Raw genomic sequence first — 12,482 nt, forward strand, 5'->3', positions numbered from 1 at the left:
TTTGGGTGAATAAACCTCTCACTGAGGTCCTGTTTTATTAGTACAAGCAGGATGTAGCAGAAGTGTGGATGGAGAGATATGTTCTTGGTTTAAATTGCACTTTTTAAGAAGGAACCATCAGCTGACGGCTCCACAACATGAACAAAGTCCCGATGAGAAGACGGAACCTTCCTGTAAGGCATCTTCAACAATGACTGGCAGGCGAGACATGCATGGGGGGGGCAAGGTGCTCCTTCTTCTTCTTCTGCATGTTTCTATTTACACAGGTGGTGACCACGCTGTCTTTAGGCTGGAGGAAGAGTCCAAACTGCCGTGACGTGTCAGGTAAGATGTTCAGCTTCATGGTCTGGTTGCAGGTGCAAGGTGTGCAGAACTTCTACCAGCAGTGAGTGTCAGTCACAAACACAGTAAGGCACAGCAAGTGGAACATGTCCGTAGAAATATGCCAGCTAAGCAGATTAGTGTTTCTTACGTCTTTGTTTATAATTGTTTGTTTTTTTATTTTTTATGGCTGACTCTTGTTTTGGTGTGTTTGTGGGAAAATACTCTTGACAGTTCATTGTTCAGCATCAAGAACTGCATTTTCTTACACCGCCCAGCAGGTGTCTCTGCTGTCCCAGGATGGAGTAGCTGCCTGAACGCAACATGCACTTTATGGACAAAAGTATGAAGACAAAGCTTTTTTTATCAGGTAATCAGGAGTTGTAGTTGCTTCATTTCACTAATTCAATGCTTCCAACAAACTTCCAGTGCGGTGTAGACCTTTTTAGTCTTTCCTGGAACAACTCAAGCCCAGAACAAAGATGGAAATCCAGCCCATCCATCCATCCATTTACTACCTACCGCTTGTCCCGTTCGGGGTGGCAGGGGGTGCTGGAGCCTATTTCAACTGCATTCAGGCGGAGTACACTCTGGACAAGTTGCCACCTCATTACAGCAATCCAGACCATCTTTAAGTCAAGGTGTGTAACCTCTGACCTTAACAACTACTTTTTCCGGGTTGAGGTGCTCCATAGTCTCACCTTTGCTGTCCTTCCCACAATACTTGTGTGTACATGGAGGTGATGCATTTGTGGACTTTGGACAGAATTTGAAGAATCTTGAGATTGCACAGGTAGATTACTTGCTGCTTTGCTCTTTGTACTAAAAGTTGCCGGCGTGGATTTCCCTGCAGTCTAGCAAAGTATGTCCACTCTGTACGGACAGAGCGGCTGCCAGCTGGGCCTTGAACCACTTCCTCGGACTGATAGAACCAGTGTGGTGGTGTCTGTGCTAGCTACAACATGATGAGTTTTGACGCGTTCCTCGTATTAAAAGGCAAAAATAAAATCTGCCAAGATATTTTATAAAAATACCTATTTTTGTCTACAAGATGAATGCTATAATCAATCTGGCCTGATGCCAGTGAGCGCTCCTCTAAACATGCATGATACCGGAGTCGAGATGACAGAATGCTAACTGCGAGTGTCCGTTTAAGGCAGAGGACCGACTCAGGAGTCATGAAAGTAGCTGAGAGAAGACCTAGGAGGGACTCGCCCCGACAACCTGGCGTCCGCAAGCACAATGAAGGTTGATCCTGGACGAGAACATCGGCAGGCGTTCCTCTTCACACGGTGGTGCTGAGGTAAGGAAGGGTGTGTCGCTACCACAGGCTGACTGTAGCTTCCATGTTGATGAAGCCGGGGCTTTTACGCAACTCCCAGTACATGTTGTTGGAGAGCCAGCGCTCCCTGCGGTTGGAGTCCACCACTTTCCTGGGAGGAAACAAGGACACACTTTTTAGTGATCTACCGTGTTGTTCGGAGTATAAGTCGCACCTGCCGAAAATGCAAAATAAGAAGGGGAAAACATATATAAGTCGCACTGGAGTATAAGTCGCAGTTTTGGGGGAAATGTATTTGATAAAACCCAACAGCAAGAATAGACATTTGAAAGGCAATTTAAAATAAATCAAGAATAGTGAAGAAGAGGCTGAATAAGTGTAGGTTATATGAGGCATAAATAAGCAACTGCTATGTTAACCTAACATATTATGGTAAGAGTCATTCAAATAACTAGAACATATAAAACATGCTATACCTTTACCAAACTATCTGTCACTCCTAATCCATAAATCCCATGAAATCTTATACGTCTAGTCCCTTACGTGAATGAGATAAATAATATTATTTGATATTTTACGGTAATGTGTTAATAATTTCACACATAAGTCGCTCCTGAGTATAAGTCGCACCCCCGGCCAAACTATGAAAAAAACTGCGACTTATAGCCCGAAATATACAGTAATTGAAGTGCGATATGTGCACTGCAAAAAGTGTGTTCAAAAACAAGAAAACCCCCACAAAAATTAGGGGTATTTTATTTAAATTAAGCAAAATTATCTGCCGATATCCCCAAAAATTCAGTTTGTCAAGACGTTCCAAAACAGGGAAAAAAAAAAACTAAAATTATGGGTATTTTATTTGAACTAAGCAAAATTATCTGCCAATAAATCAAGACAATTCGGCTTCTCAAGACTTTCCAAAACAAGAAAAAACAAAACAAAAATGAGGGGTATTTTATTTGAACTAAGCAAAATTATCTGCAAATAAACAAGAACATTTGGCTTGTCAAGACTTTCTAAAACAAGAAAAAATTTACAAAAATTTGGGGTATTTTATTTAAATTAAGCAAAATTATCTGCCAATCAAACAAGAAAATTCGGTTTGTCAAGCCTTTCCTAAGCAAGAAAAAAAATATATATGAGGGGTATATTATTTAAACTACGAAAAATTATCTGCCAATAGAACAAGAAAATTCGGTTTGTCAAGACTTTCCAAAACAAGAAAAAAAAATACAAAAATGAGGGGTATTTTACTTAAACTAAGCAAAATTATCTGCAAATAAACAAGAACATTTGGCTTGTCAAGACTTTCTAAAACAAGAAAAAAAAATGAGGGGTATTTTATTTGAATTAATCAAAATGATCTGCCAATAGAACAAAAAACAGCAAAGTCCATTTGGCTGTCATCTGTTCTAATCCATCCATCCATTTACTACCGCTTATTCCCTTTGGGGTCGCGGGGTGCGCTAGTGCCTATCTCAGCTACAATCGGGCGAAGGCAGTGTACATCCTGGACAAGTCGCCACCTCATCACAGGGCCAACACAGACAGACAGACAACATTCACACTCAGAAAAAAAAATTAGGCATATTTTATTTGAACTAAGCAAAATTATCTGACAATAGAACAAGAAAATTCGGCTTCTCAAGACTTTCCAAATCAGGAAAAAAAATACAAAAATGAGGGGTATTTTATTTGAACTAAGCAAAATTATCTGCCAATAAAACAAGAAAATTCGGGTTGTCAAGACTTTCCAAAACAAGAAAAATTAGATAACCTCAATGAACCCCAAAACTACTTTAAAAGAAGTATATTCTCACTAATAACAAGTGCACTTTTCTTGGTAGAAAAAAATTAGACCTTTTTGCTCAATATGTTAAAAAATATTCTTAAATGAAGTAAATGCTATTGTCATTATCTTGACATCATGATATGTGCTCGGCATCATGATTATTTTTTTCATGCTTGAAAGTCCTACTGAAAGCCACTACTAGCGACCACACAGTCTGATAGTTTATATATCAATGATGAAATATTAACATTGCAACACATGACAATACGGCCGCTTTAGTTTACTAAATTACAATTTAAAATTTCCCGGGAGTTTTGTCTTGGAAACGTGGTGTAATGATGACGTGTACGCAGGACGTCACAGGGTTTCAGGAAGTATGAGCGCTGCACACACACACAGCTAAATGTAGTCTACTTTAACGGCATAATTCCACAGTATTCTGGACATCTGTGTTGCTGAATCTTTTGCAATTTGTTCAATTAATAATGGAGAAGTCACAGTAGAAAGATGGAGTTGGGAAGCTTTAGCCTTTAGCCACACAAACACACGGTGATTCCTTGTTTAAAATTCCCGGGCGGGAAAATTTACTATGGATCAGAGCGGTCAAGCGAACATAAATTCAGACCAAATGTCAACCAGCAGGTTTCGGTGTGTTAGGGTTAGGGTTGTGGTTAAAAAGTCACTTTTTACCGGATATCAGCTGAGCGTCCGTCCTGCTGCCGCTTTGTGACTTCCCTCAGAGACACTGGCGTCAACACACCAGTGGACAAACACCTGCGACTATCAGGTACTGTTAAACTCACTAAAACACTAGCAACACAATAGAAAGATAAGGGATTTCCCAGAATTATCCTAGTAAATGTGTTTAAAAACATCGGAATCTGTCCCAATGCAATGGCGTTGTTTTTGTTAACTTTTTTTTTTTTTTTTTCTAGTCCGTCGCTATCAATATCCTCAAACACAAATCTTTCATCCTCGCTCAAATTAATTGGGAAATTGTCGTTTTCTCCGTCCGAATAGCTCTGTTTGTTGCAGGCTCCCATTAAAATCAATGTAAATATGTGAGGAGCCCCCACACTTGTGATGTCATCGTCTGCTACTTCCGGTACAGGCAGGGCTTTTCTTTTAGCACCGACAGTTGCAAACTTTATCGTGGATGTTCTCTACTAAATCCTTTCAGCAAAAATATGACAATATCGCAAAATGATGAAGTATGACACATAGAATGGACCTGCTATCCCCGTTTAAATAAGAACATCTCATTTCTGTAGGACTTCAAGTAAGAAATGATTACTTTAAAAAAGTAGTTTTATACTTTTGAGTGTTGATGACACAGCTTTGCAACACTTGATATTCTAGTTTCAAGCATGTTTTACTCAATATAGGTCATCACATCTCAGCAACAAGCTGTAATATCTTACTGAGATCATTTAGGACCTAAACACTTAAAACAAGTAAAACACTAACATAAAATCTGCTTAGTGAGAAGAATGATCTTATCAGACAAAAAATAAAAAGCAAATATCAGCCTTATTTGAGATATTTCATCTTACTTAGAGAACAGTTTTTGCTGTGTGACTTAAGGTGATGTATGAATACTAGGGCTGGGCAACGATTAAAAAATTTTAATCGAAGTTAATCGCACTATTTCTCTGATTAATCGCGATTAACTGCATTGTATACGCAAAGCCCAATAATGAATTCAAAAGTAGTGTGTAGTGCACCTTTATTGGAATATTCTCCCACATGAACAAAAGCGCCAAAACATTTGTTGTGCAAACACAATTTAAATCAGTCCTTGTTAAACAGTAGCAGTTAAATAGCATATTTGATGAAAATCAACTCCAAAAATGTAAATACAAACATTTAAGCTTATTGCCACTGCCAGGGTATTTAAGTTATCCTGTTTGTTATGGAAAATAAATATAATCTACATACAAATCTCTGAGCCACAATCATAACATCTGAACAGGCAATTTCTGAGGTAACAGCAGAAACATTTTTTTTATCAGGGATCTTATGTTTAAAAAACTATACTATAGGTAGTGGGCTGTTTTAGGGAATATTTGATCAAGTTATCCGTAGTAGCAATATTAATAATGTTGTGTTTATTCTGCGTAGTGCACTTAAAATAATTATGACCATATCTAGGAATTGATATGATGGGAATTTTCCGATTGTTTGCTTGGTGCTTTGATAAACTGAACGCATCACATACATGGTACTATATTGTGATGTTATGAGCCAGGGAAAAAAAGAACTACCCTACCCAGCATGCAACAGGAGTGAGGAGCATGTATAGGTTGTGTCGCCATGACGGCATCTTGTATGTTGTGATATGCACGCTCTGAAAGCAAACGTTAAGAAGTCAGCCAACACTCCTGGTCTGCATTATTCATAAATAGACAGACAACACATATACTCCGCTGCTTCACAGGCCGCTGGATGTAGCCGGCAAAGTATTCCCATGCTAGCTAGCCGCTCTAGCAAGCACGCCTCATTCAGTCCAAAACGGCCCGATCTATCCACATCCAGAATTGTCTGGCGGTCGTAAGTGATCCCGGAGTGACCACGCTGTAAGCCAGCCAGGAAATTTGCAGAATTGTCCGGTATTTTTGCCAAATGTTCCATCTTTACCAAGAGCCCCTCCACGCCGGGCGACACCATCTTGTTAAGAAAAGGCGTTAACAAAATAAAAGCATGTAAACAACATACGCAAATGTGCGATAAAATAATTGTCGGCGTTAATGGATTGATGAGTTAACGCGTAATTAACGCATTAATTTGCCCACCCCTAATGAATACTATTATTACTATCATCTGCAGCATAGATGTATTTTCTAGGAACAAATTGTAGTGACTCAGTCTAGTCACACCCAAAAAGGGCGACGTGATTCTTCCCATTCAGTGATGCTGTCGTCATTGTGACGCTGATACCAGAACCTTAACAATGGCGCACGCTCAGAAAGGAACTACATCATCATTCCAGGGAATATCAGCAAGAGTGGAGAATAATGCCCCCAACACACCCCCTGGTTTTAGAAGGTCTGCTAATAATGTTCAGTGAGTCTTACAGCATGATTGGTGTACTTGCACTACGCCAATCATGCTGGGACTGCTTTGATTAACGCCACACTCTGTCATTACTTCCGTAGTCCAGTCATGGAATGACAGGAATGCGATCGCTCTGTACTCGTTGAAGGACCCGGGTCCTATGATGACTAATCTAATCTTGTCGTGCACGGACATAAATGATGGCTTTTTTTCTGCCAAACCCATATGCTGTTTGTTAGAGATGTCCGATAAGTTCTTTTTGCCGATATTAGAGATGTCCGATAATGTCTTTTTGCCGATATTTCGATATTGTCCAACTCATAATTACCAATTCCGATATCAACCGATACATACAGTGGTGGAATGAACACATTATTATGCCTAATTTTGTTGTGATGCCCCCGCTGGATGCATTAAACAATGTAACAAGGTTTTCCAAAATAAATCAACTCAAGTTATGGAAAAAATGCCAACATGGCACTGCCATATTTATTATTGAAGTCACAAAGTGCATTATTTTTTTTAACATGCCTCAAAACAGCAGCTTGGAATTCGGTTTGAGAAGTGTAAAGTGGGAGTGAGCGGGGGTATATTCTAGCGTTCCGGAAGAGTTAGTGCTGCAAGGGGTTCTGGGTATTTGTTCTGTTGTGTTTATGTTGCGTTACGGTGCGGATGTTCTCCCGAAATGTGTTTGTCATTCTTCTTTGGTGTGGGTTCACAGTGTGGCGCATATTTGTAACAGTGATAAAGTTGTTTATAGGGCCACCCTCAGTGTGTATGGCTGTTGACCAAGTATGCTTTGGATTCACTTGTGTGTGTGAGAAGCCGTAAATATTATGTGACTGGGCCTTCAGGGTTTATTGGCACTCTGTACTTCTGCCCACGTCCGTGTTCACAGCGGCGTTTTTAAAAAAAGTCATATATTTTACTTTTTGAAACAGATACCGCTAATTTCCGATGTTACATTTTAAAGCAGTGGTCCCTAACCACCGGGCTCGATTGGTACCGGGTCGCAGAATAACTTTCAAGATTTTTGTTGTTATTTTTTTTATTAAATCAACATAAAAAACACAAGATACAATTAGTGCACCAACCCAAAAAAACTCCCTTTTTCATGACAAAAAATAATAATACTAATAATAATAATAAAAAATAATTCTGCGGCCCGGTACCAATCAGCTACAAAAAGGTTGAGGACCACTGTTTTATCGGCCAATAATATCAGATATCCCTACTGTTTATGAAGTTTATTTTCGACTGGGACTGTAGACAAAATAGCGGTGATGTTCGTTCTCAAGATTTCTATTTAACAGTTTGTTCTACAAAAGATGCATTTTGTTACTTTAGGGGATAGAGAAGTGGAAAAGTTCATTTTCAATCTGAGAATGCCTCCACAAACAAAGCGTTAGCAGACAGACTCAGACTGTGCAGTAAAATTGACATCAGAGCATTTCCAATACATATTATTTTAAGCACAAAAAAAGTGTGTTACATGTACAGTAGGAAGGAGATTCATCATGGTTTACCTGACAAATGAAACGTGACAAATTGGGGAGGGTGCACAATCTAATCTAGCGGCCATATGGCAGGCAGTAGAGTGTTAAATATCTTAAAGGCACCAGTAGAATGGAAAAACAAGTTGCCTGTATCTTGAGGCTATTATATATATATATATATATATATATATATATATATATATATATGATTTATAGCAACGAAAGACTTACAAAGTTTGTGATTAAAATAGTATCAAAAAGGCCTGGGCTATATGGCACAAAAAATGTACTAGAAAATCGATTTACTATTTTTTTCAAATTTTTTTTTTTTCTGCCCTGCTTTTTGAAGAAACCATTAAATACAGAGATCATTCAAAACAAGTTTATCTTCCATTTGCTCAAAAGCTAGTAGTAGACGCCGACTGCATATCCTGCATCTTACTCACATTGAAATAATGTTCTGTCTAGACCAGAGATGCATGTGTCATGTTTATGGATTGCATTTCAAAGAAGTAAATGAAGAGCTTTCTCTGGGAAGCAATACTTCTGTCTTGAATAAAGTACTTCTCTTATAAAGACGATGGCTCACCCATTTGCAAAACCTGCCAAAAGAAAGATTAAAGGGTTTCAATACGTCCATTATGATGCAGCTTTTCACGCCAAAGTAAAGGTAAGACATAATAATGGAGTTAGAGTATGTTTACTTGTAGTCAGTAGCTAAACGTTGAGTCAGTTCAGTGTAAATAAACAAACAAACAAACAGGTACTCCTGTCAAGAGCTTTATTTAACGTGAGAAATTCTTCCTGTTTGTCTCGAATAAACTACATGCGTTGTAAGTTATTATAGCAAGTTTAAATAAACTACATGCATTGTAAGTTATTATAGCAAGTTTAAATAAACTACAGGCATTGTAAGTTATTATAGCAAGTTTAAATAAACTACAGGCATTGTAAGTTATTATAGCAAGTTTAAATAAACTACAGGCATTGTAAGTTATTATAGCAAGTTTAAATAAACTACAGGCATTGTAAGTTATTATAGCAAGTTTAAATAAACTACAGGCATTGTAAGTTATTATAGCAAGTTTAGAAGACTAACATGACATGAGGTGCCTGTAGAATAACAACAATACCATCTAATTATGTACATTCCAGTTGTTAACATGGCATCCATCCATCCATTTTCTACCGCTTATTCCCTTTTGGGGTCGCTGGCGCCTATCTCAGCTACAATCGGGCGGAAGGCGGTGTACACCCTGGACAAGTCGCCACCTCATCGCAGGGCCAACACAGACAGATATAATAAATAATGAATAATAAATAAAATGAGCATTAATGACAATAACACTCGAGTACTCACATGAGTCACATTATCCCCCAGTTGGATCAACAAAGCTAATCTTAGATTTATAATAATATTAATATAAATATTAATCATTTATTTATCAATAATCATACTTTATGTTGGTATTTTTTATTTTGTATTGTTATAATAATGTTATTCTTTGATAACTGTTAAATTAATAACACATCAAAGTCTTTAAACTGTTTAAGCATTTTATTTTTTGTGTGTTTAATTTTCTGGAATGTAAGGCGCACTTTAAGTCCTTTTTTCCCTCAAAACTCGACAGTGAGCCTTATAACCCGGTGCACCTAATGTATGGAATAGTTCTGGTTTTGCTTACCCACCTTTGAAGCAATTTTATTGGGTACATGGTTTAATGATAATTGTCACCAGTAGATGGCAGTCACACATAAGAGATACGTGTAGACTGCAATATAATGGCAACACGACTTAAGTAAGCAACACCAACATTTTATATGTTCCATCGAAAATGTAGAACATTACACACGGCGCTCAAAAATCTATGAAAATGTTTTAGCAGGACGTTGGTAAGCTATGAAGCCGCACCGCTTGCTGGATTGTACTGTGATTCAACATAGGAGTATTATTATGCTGTGTGTATAAGGTAAGACATTTTTGGGTGATTTGTTTTGCAATATTATGCAAAAGCAACTTTTCTTACCTTCTGGTACCTGCTAATCTGTATTTGGGATCTGTATAAATCTTGGAAAATGGCACGCATCTGCCTCTGTAGTTGATAAGCTTCTTCTTTTTCTCTATCTTTTTGTTATGGGACATTCATCCTGCGCTGTTGCCATTTCTAATATAAAGTAGTGTCAAGTTTTTATATCTGTCAGTAAACTCGCCATGCAAGCACTAAAACATAGTGAGTTCACATTATTCACCCAAGGAACTTTAGTTATTATAGAGTCCGGTCGGTCGGTTTTACACGGGACACATTTCTGGCCTTGTTGTTGTTTCTGGATGAGGACATGCTGCTCCGTTATTGATTGAAGTAAAGTCTGAATGTTATTAAAACAGTTAGCTCCATCTTTTGACACTTCTTCCACTCCCGTCCTTGCACGCTACACCGCTACAACAAAGATGACGGAGAAAAGACGCTGTCGAAGTGGAGGCACGTAAATGCCCACAAAACGGTGCATCCTGAGGCGACTGTCAGAAAGCGACCTAAAAATGATCCATAAAACATCATCTATGCAACATTTTGACCCAGGAACCAGCATTACATGTTATGTAAACCACAAGGAAGTCTTTTACATTTAGAAAAAAATAATAATATGACTCCTATGATGTACCCTATAATCCGGTGAGCCTAATATATGAAAACAGATTTAAAAAAATAATCCGGTGCGCTTTATGGTCCGGAAAATACAGTAATTAACTTACGAGTCGGGTTGCTACTAGAGATGTCCAATAATATCAGACTGCCGATATTATCGGCCGAGAAATGCTTTAAATTGTAATATCGGAAATTATCGGTATCTGTTTCAAAAAGTAAAATTTCTGACTTTTTAAAACACCGTTTTATGGAGTGGTACACGGACGTAGGGAGAAGTACAGAGCGCCAATAAACCTTAAAGGCACTGCCTTTGCGTGACGGCCCAATCACATAACACACACAAATGAATGCAAGGCATACTTGGTCAACAGCCATACATGTCACACTGAGGGTGGCCGTATAAACAACTTTAACATTGTTACAAATATGCGCCACACTGTGAACCCACACCAAACAAGAATGACAAACACATTTCGGGAGAACATCTGCACCGTAACACAACATAAACACGACAGAACAAATACCCAGTACTGCTTGCAGCACTAACTCTTCCAGGACGCTACAATATAAACCCCCCGCTAACCCCCAGCCCTCAAAACCCAGCACACCTCAACCTCCTCATGCTCTCTTAGGGAGAGCATGTCTTGAATTCTGAACTGCTGTTTTGAGGCATGTTAAAAAAAAGAAAAGCACTTTGTGACTTAAAAAATAAATATGGCAGTGCCATGTTGGCATTTTTTTCCATAACTTGAGTTGATTTATTTTGGAAAAACCTTGTTACATTGTTTAATGCATCCAGCGGGGCATCACAACAAAATTAGGCATAATAATGTGTTCATTCCACCACTGTATGTATCAGTATCGGTTGATATCGGAATCGGTCATTAAGAGTTAGACAATATTGGATATTGGCAAAAAAGCCATTATTGGACATCTGTAGTTGCTAGAATTATATATTTTGTTTGATAATAGTTTATGTAATAATTATGGTTTCCCGATTATTTTGCAGTGACAAAATAATTGTGATGATTTAAAATGACTAAATTAAATTCGATACATTTCAGTGGGCGGGGCTGATTAGACGTACAAACCATGCTTGTAAGTCTAAGTACTACTAAAACATGAAAAGACTAAAAAAAAAAATCCAATAATCAAATCTCACAGCACGCTCACTCAACTTTAGCTTGCACGATAAAGACATACCCTTTAATGAATATGATGGTGTGGATACACCTTTACCTGAAGAAGCAAGGCTCCTGTTTGACATTGTTCTCCTCATTCCACTTCCGCCTGGTCCTCTGCAGGTCTTCAATCCGCTGCTTCTCCAAAGCGGCGATCTCCAAGTTCCCTTCTTCTAGATGCCTGTGTGGACCAATAAGTTATGTTGTCGTCCTGTCGCTCAGGATATATTGTCAGCAGGTCTTGTGACCTTTGATCGGGCCTGAACCGCGCATCAGTCCGCGGGAGGACATCTTTTAACTCGGGACACAGCTCGTTTAGCTCGATGGCGAACCTGGTGAAGCCGTAGTACAGCTCGTAGTCTGTGGGCATGGAGCCTAAAAGAGGACGAGCATCAACATGAGATGGGTCTCTGTAGTAGTAGTAGTAGTATTAGTAGTAGTGGTAGTAGTGGTAGTAGTAGTAGTAGTAGTGGTAGTAGTAGTAGTAGTAGTAGTAGTAGTAGTGGTAGTAGTGGTAGTAGTGGTAGTAGTAGTGGTAGTAGTGGTGGTGGTAGTAGTAGTAGTAGTGGTAGTGATAGTAGTAATAGTAGTAGTAGTGGTAGTAGTAGTGGTAGTAGTAGTAGTAGTGGTAGTGGTAGTAGTAGTAGTAGTGGTAGTAGTGGTAGTAGTAGTGGTAGTAGTAGTAGTGGTAGTAGTAGTAGTAGTAGTGGT

The 12,482-nt window shown here is 38.6% G+C and overlaps 1 protein-coding gene across 8 annotated transcripts in view; it reads right to left on the minus strand.

Annotated features, from left to right (window-relative positions):
- Positions 1-12,482, minus strand: part of osbpl6 (oxysterol binding protein-like 6) — an 86,111-nt gene continuing 73,629 nt past the window's right edge. For 7 of the 8 annotated variants that reach the window (XM_061880164.1, XM_061880170.1, XM_061880167.1 and 4 more), the window contains 3 exons: positions 12,020-12,146; positions 11,830-11,952; positions 1-1,754 (listed from right to left, as the gene is read on the minus strand). In XM_061880164.1, the coding sequence (XP_061736148.1) occupies positions 1,643-1,754; positions 11,830-11,952; positions 12,020-12,146 (362 nt within the window). In that variant the 3' untranslated portion in view covers positions 1-1,642. Of the gene's footprint in view, positions 1,755-5,471; positions 5,743-11,829; positions 11,953-12,019; positions 12,147-12,482 lie in introns of those variants that run through there. The other variant, XM_061880168.1, reaches the window with a different exon arrangement.

This window comes from Nerophis ophidion, linkage group LG19 (genome assembly GCF_033978795.1).
Source record: "Nerophis ophidion isolate RoL-2023_Sa linkage group LG19, RoL_Noph_v1.0, whole genome shotgun sequence".
Taxonomy (NCBI): Eukaryota; Metazoa; Chordata; class Actinopteri; order Syngnathiformes; family Syngnathidae; genus Nerophis; species Nerophis ophidion.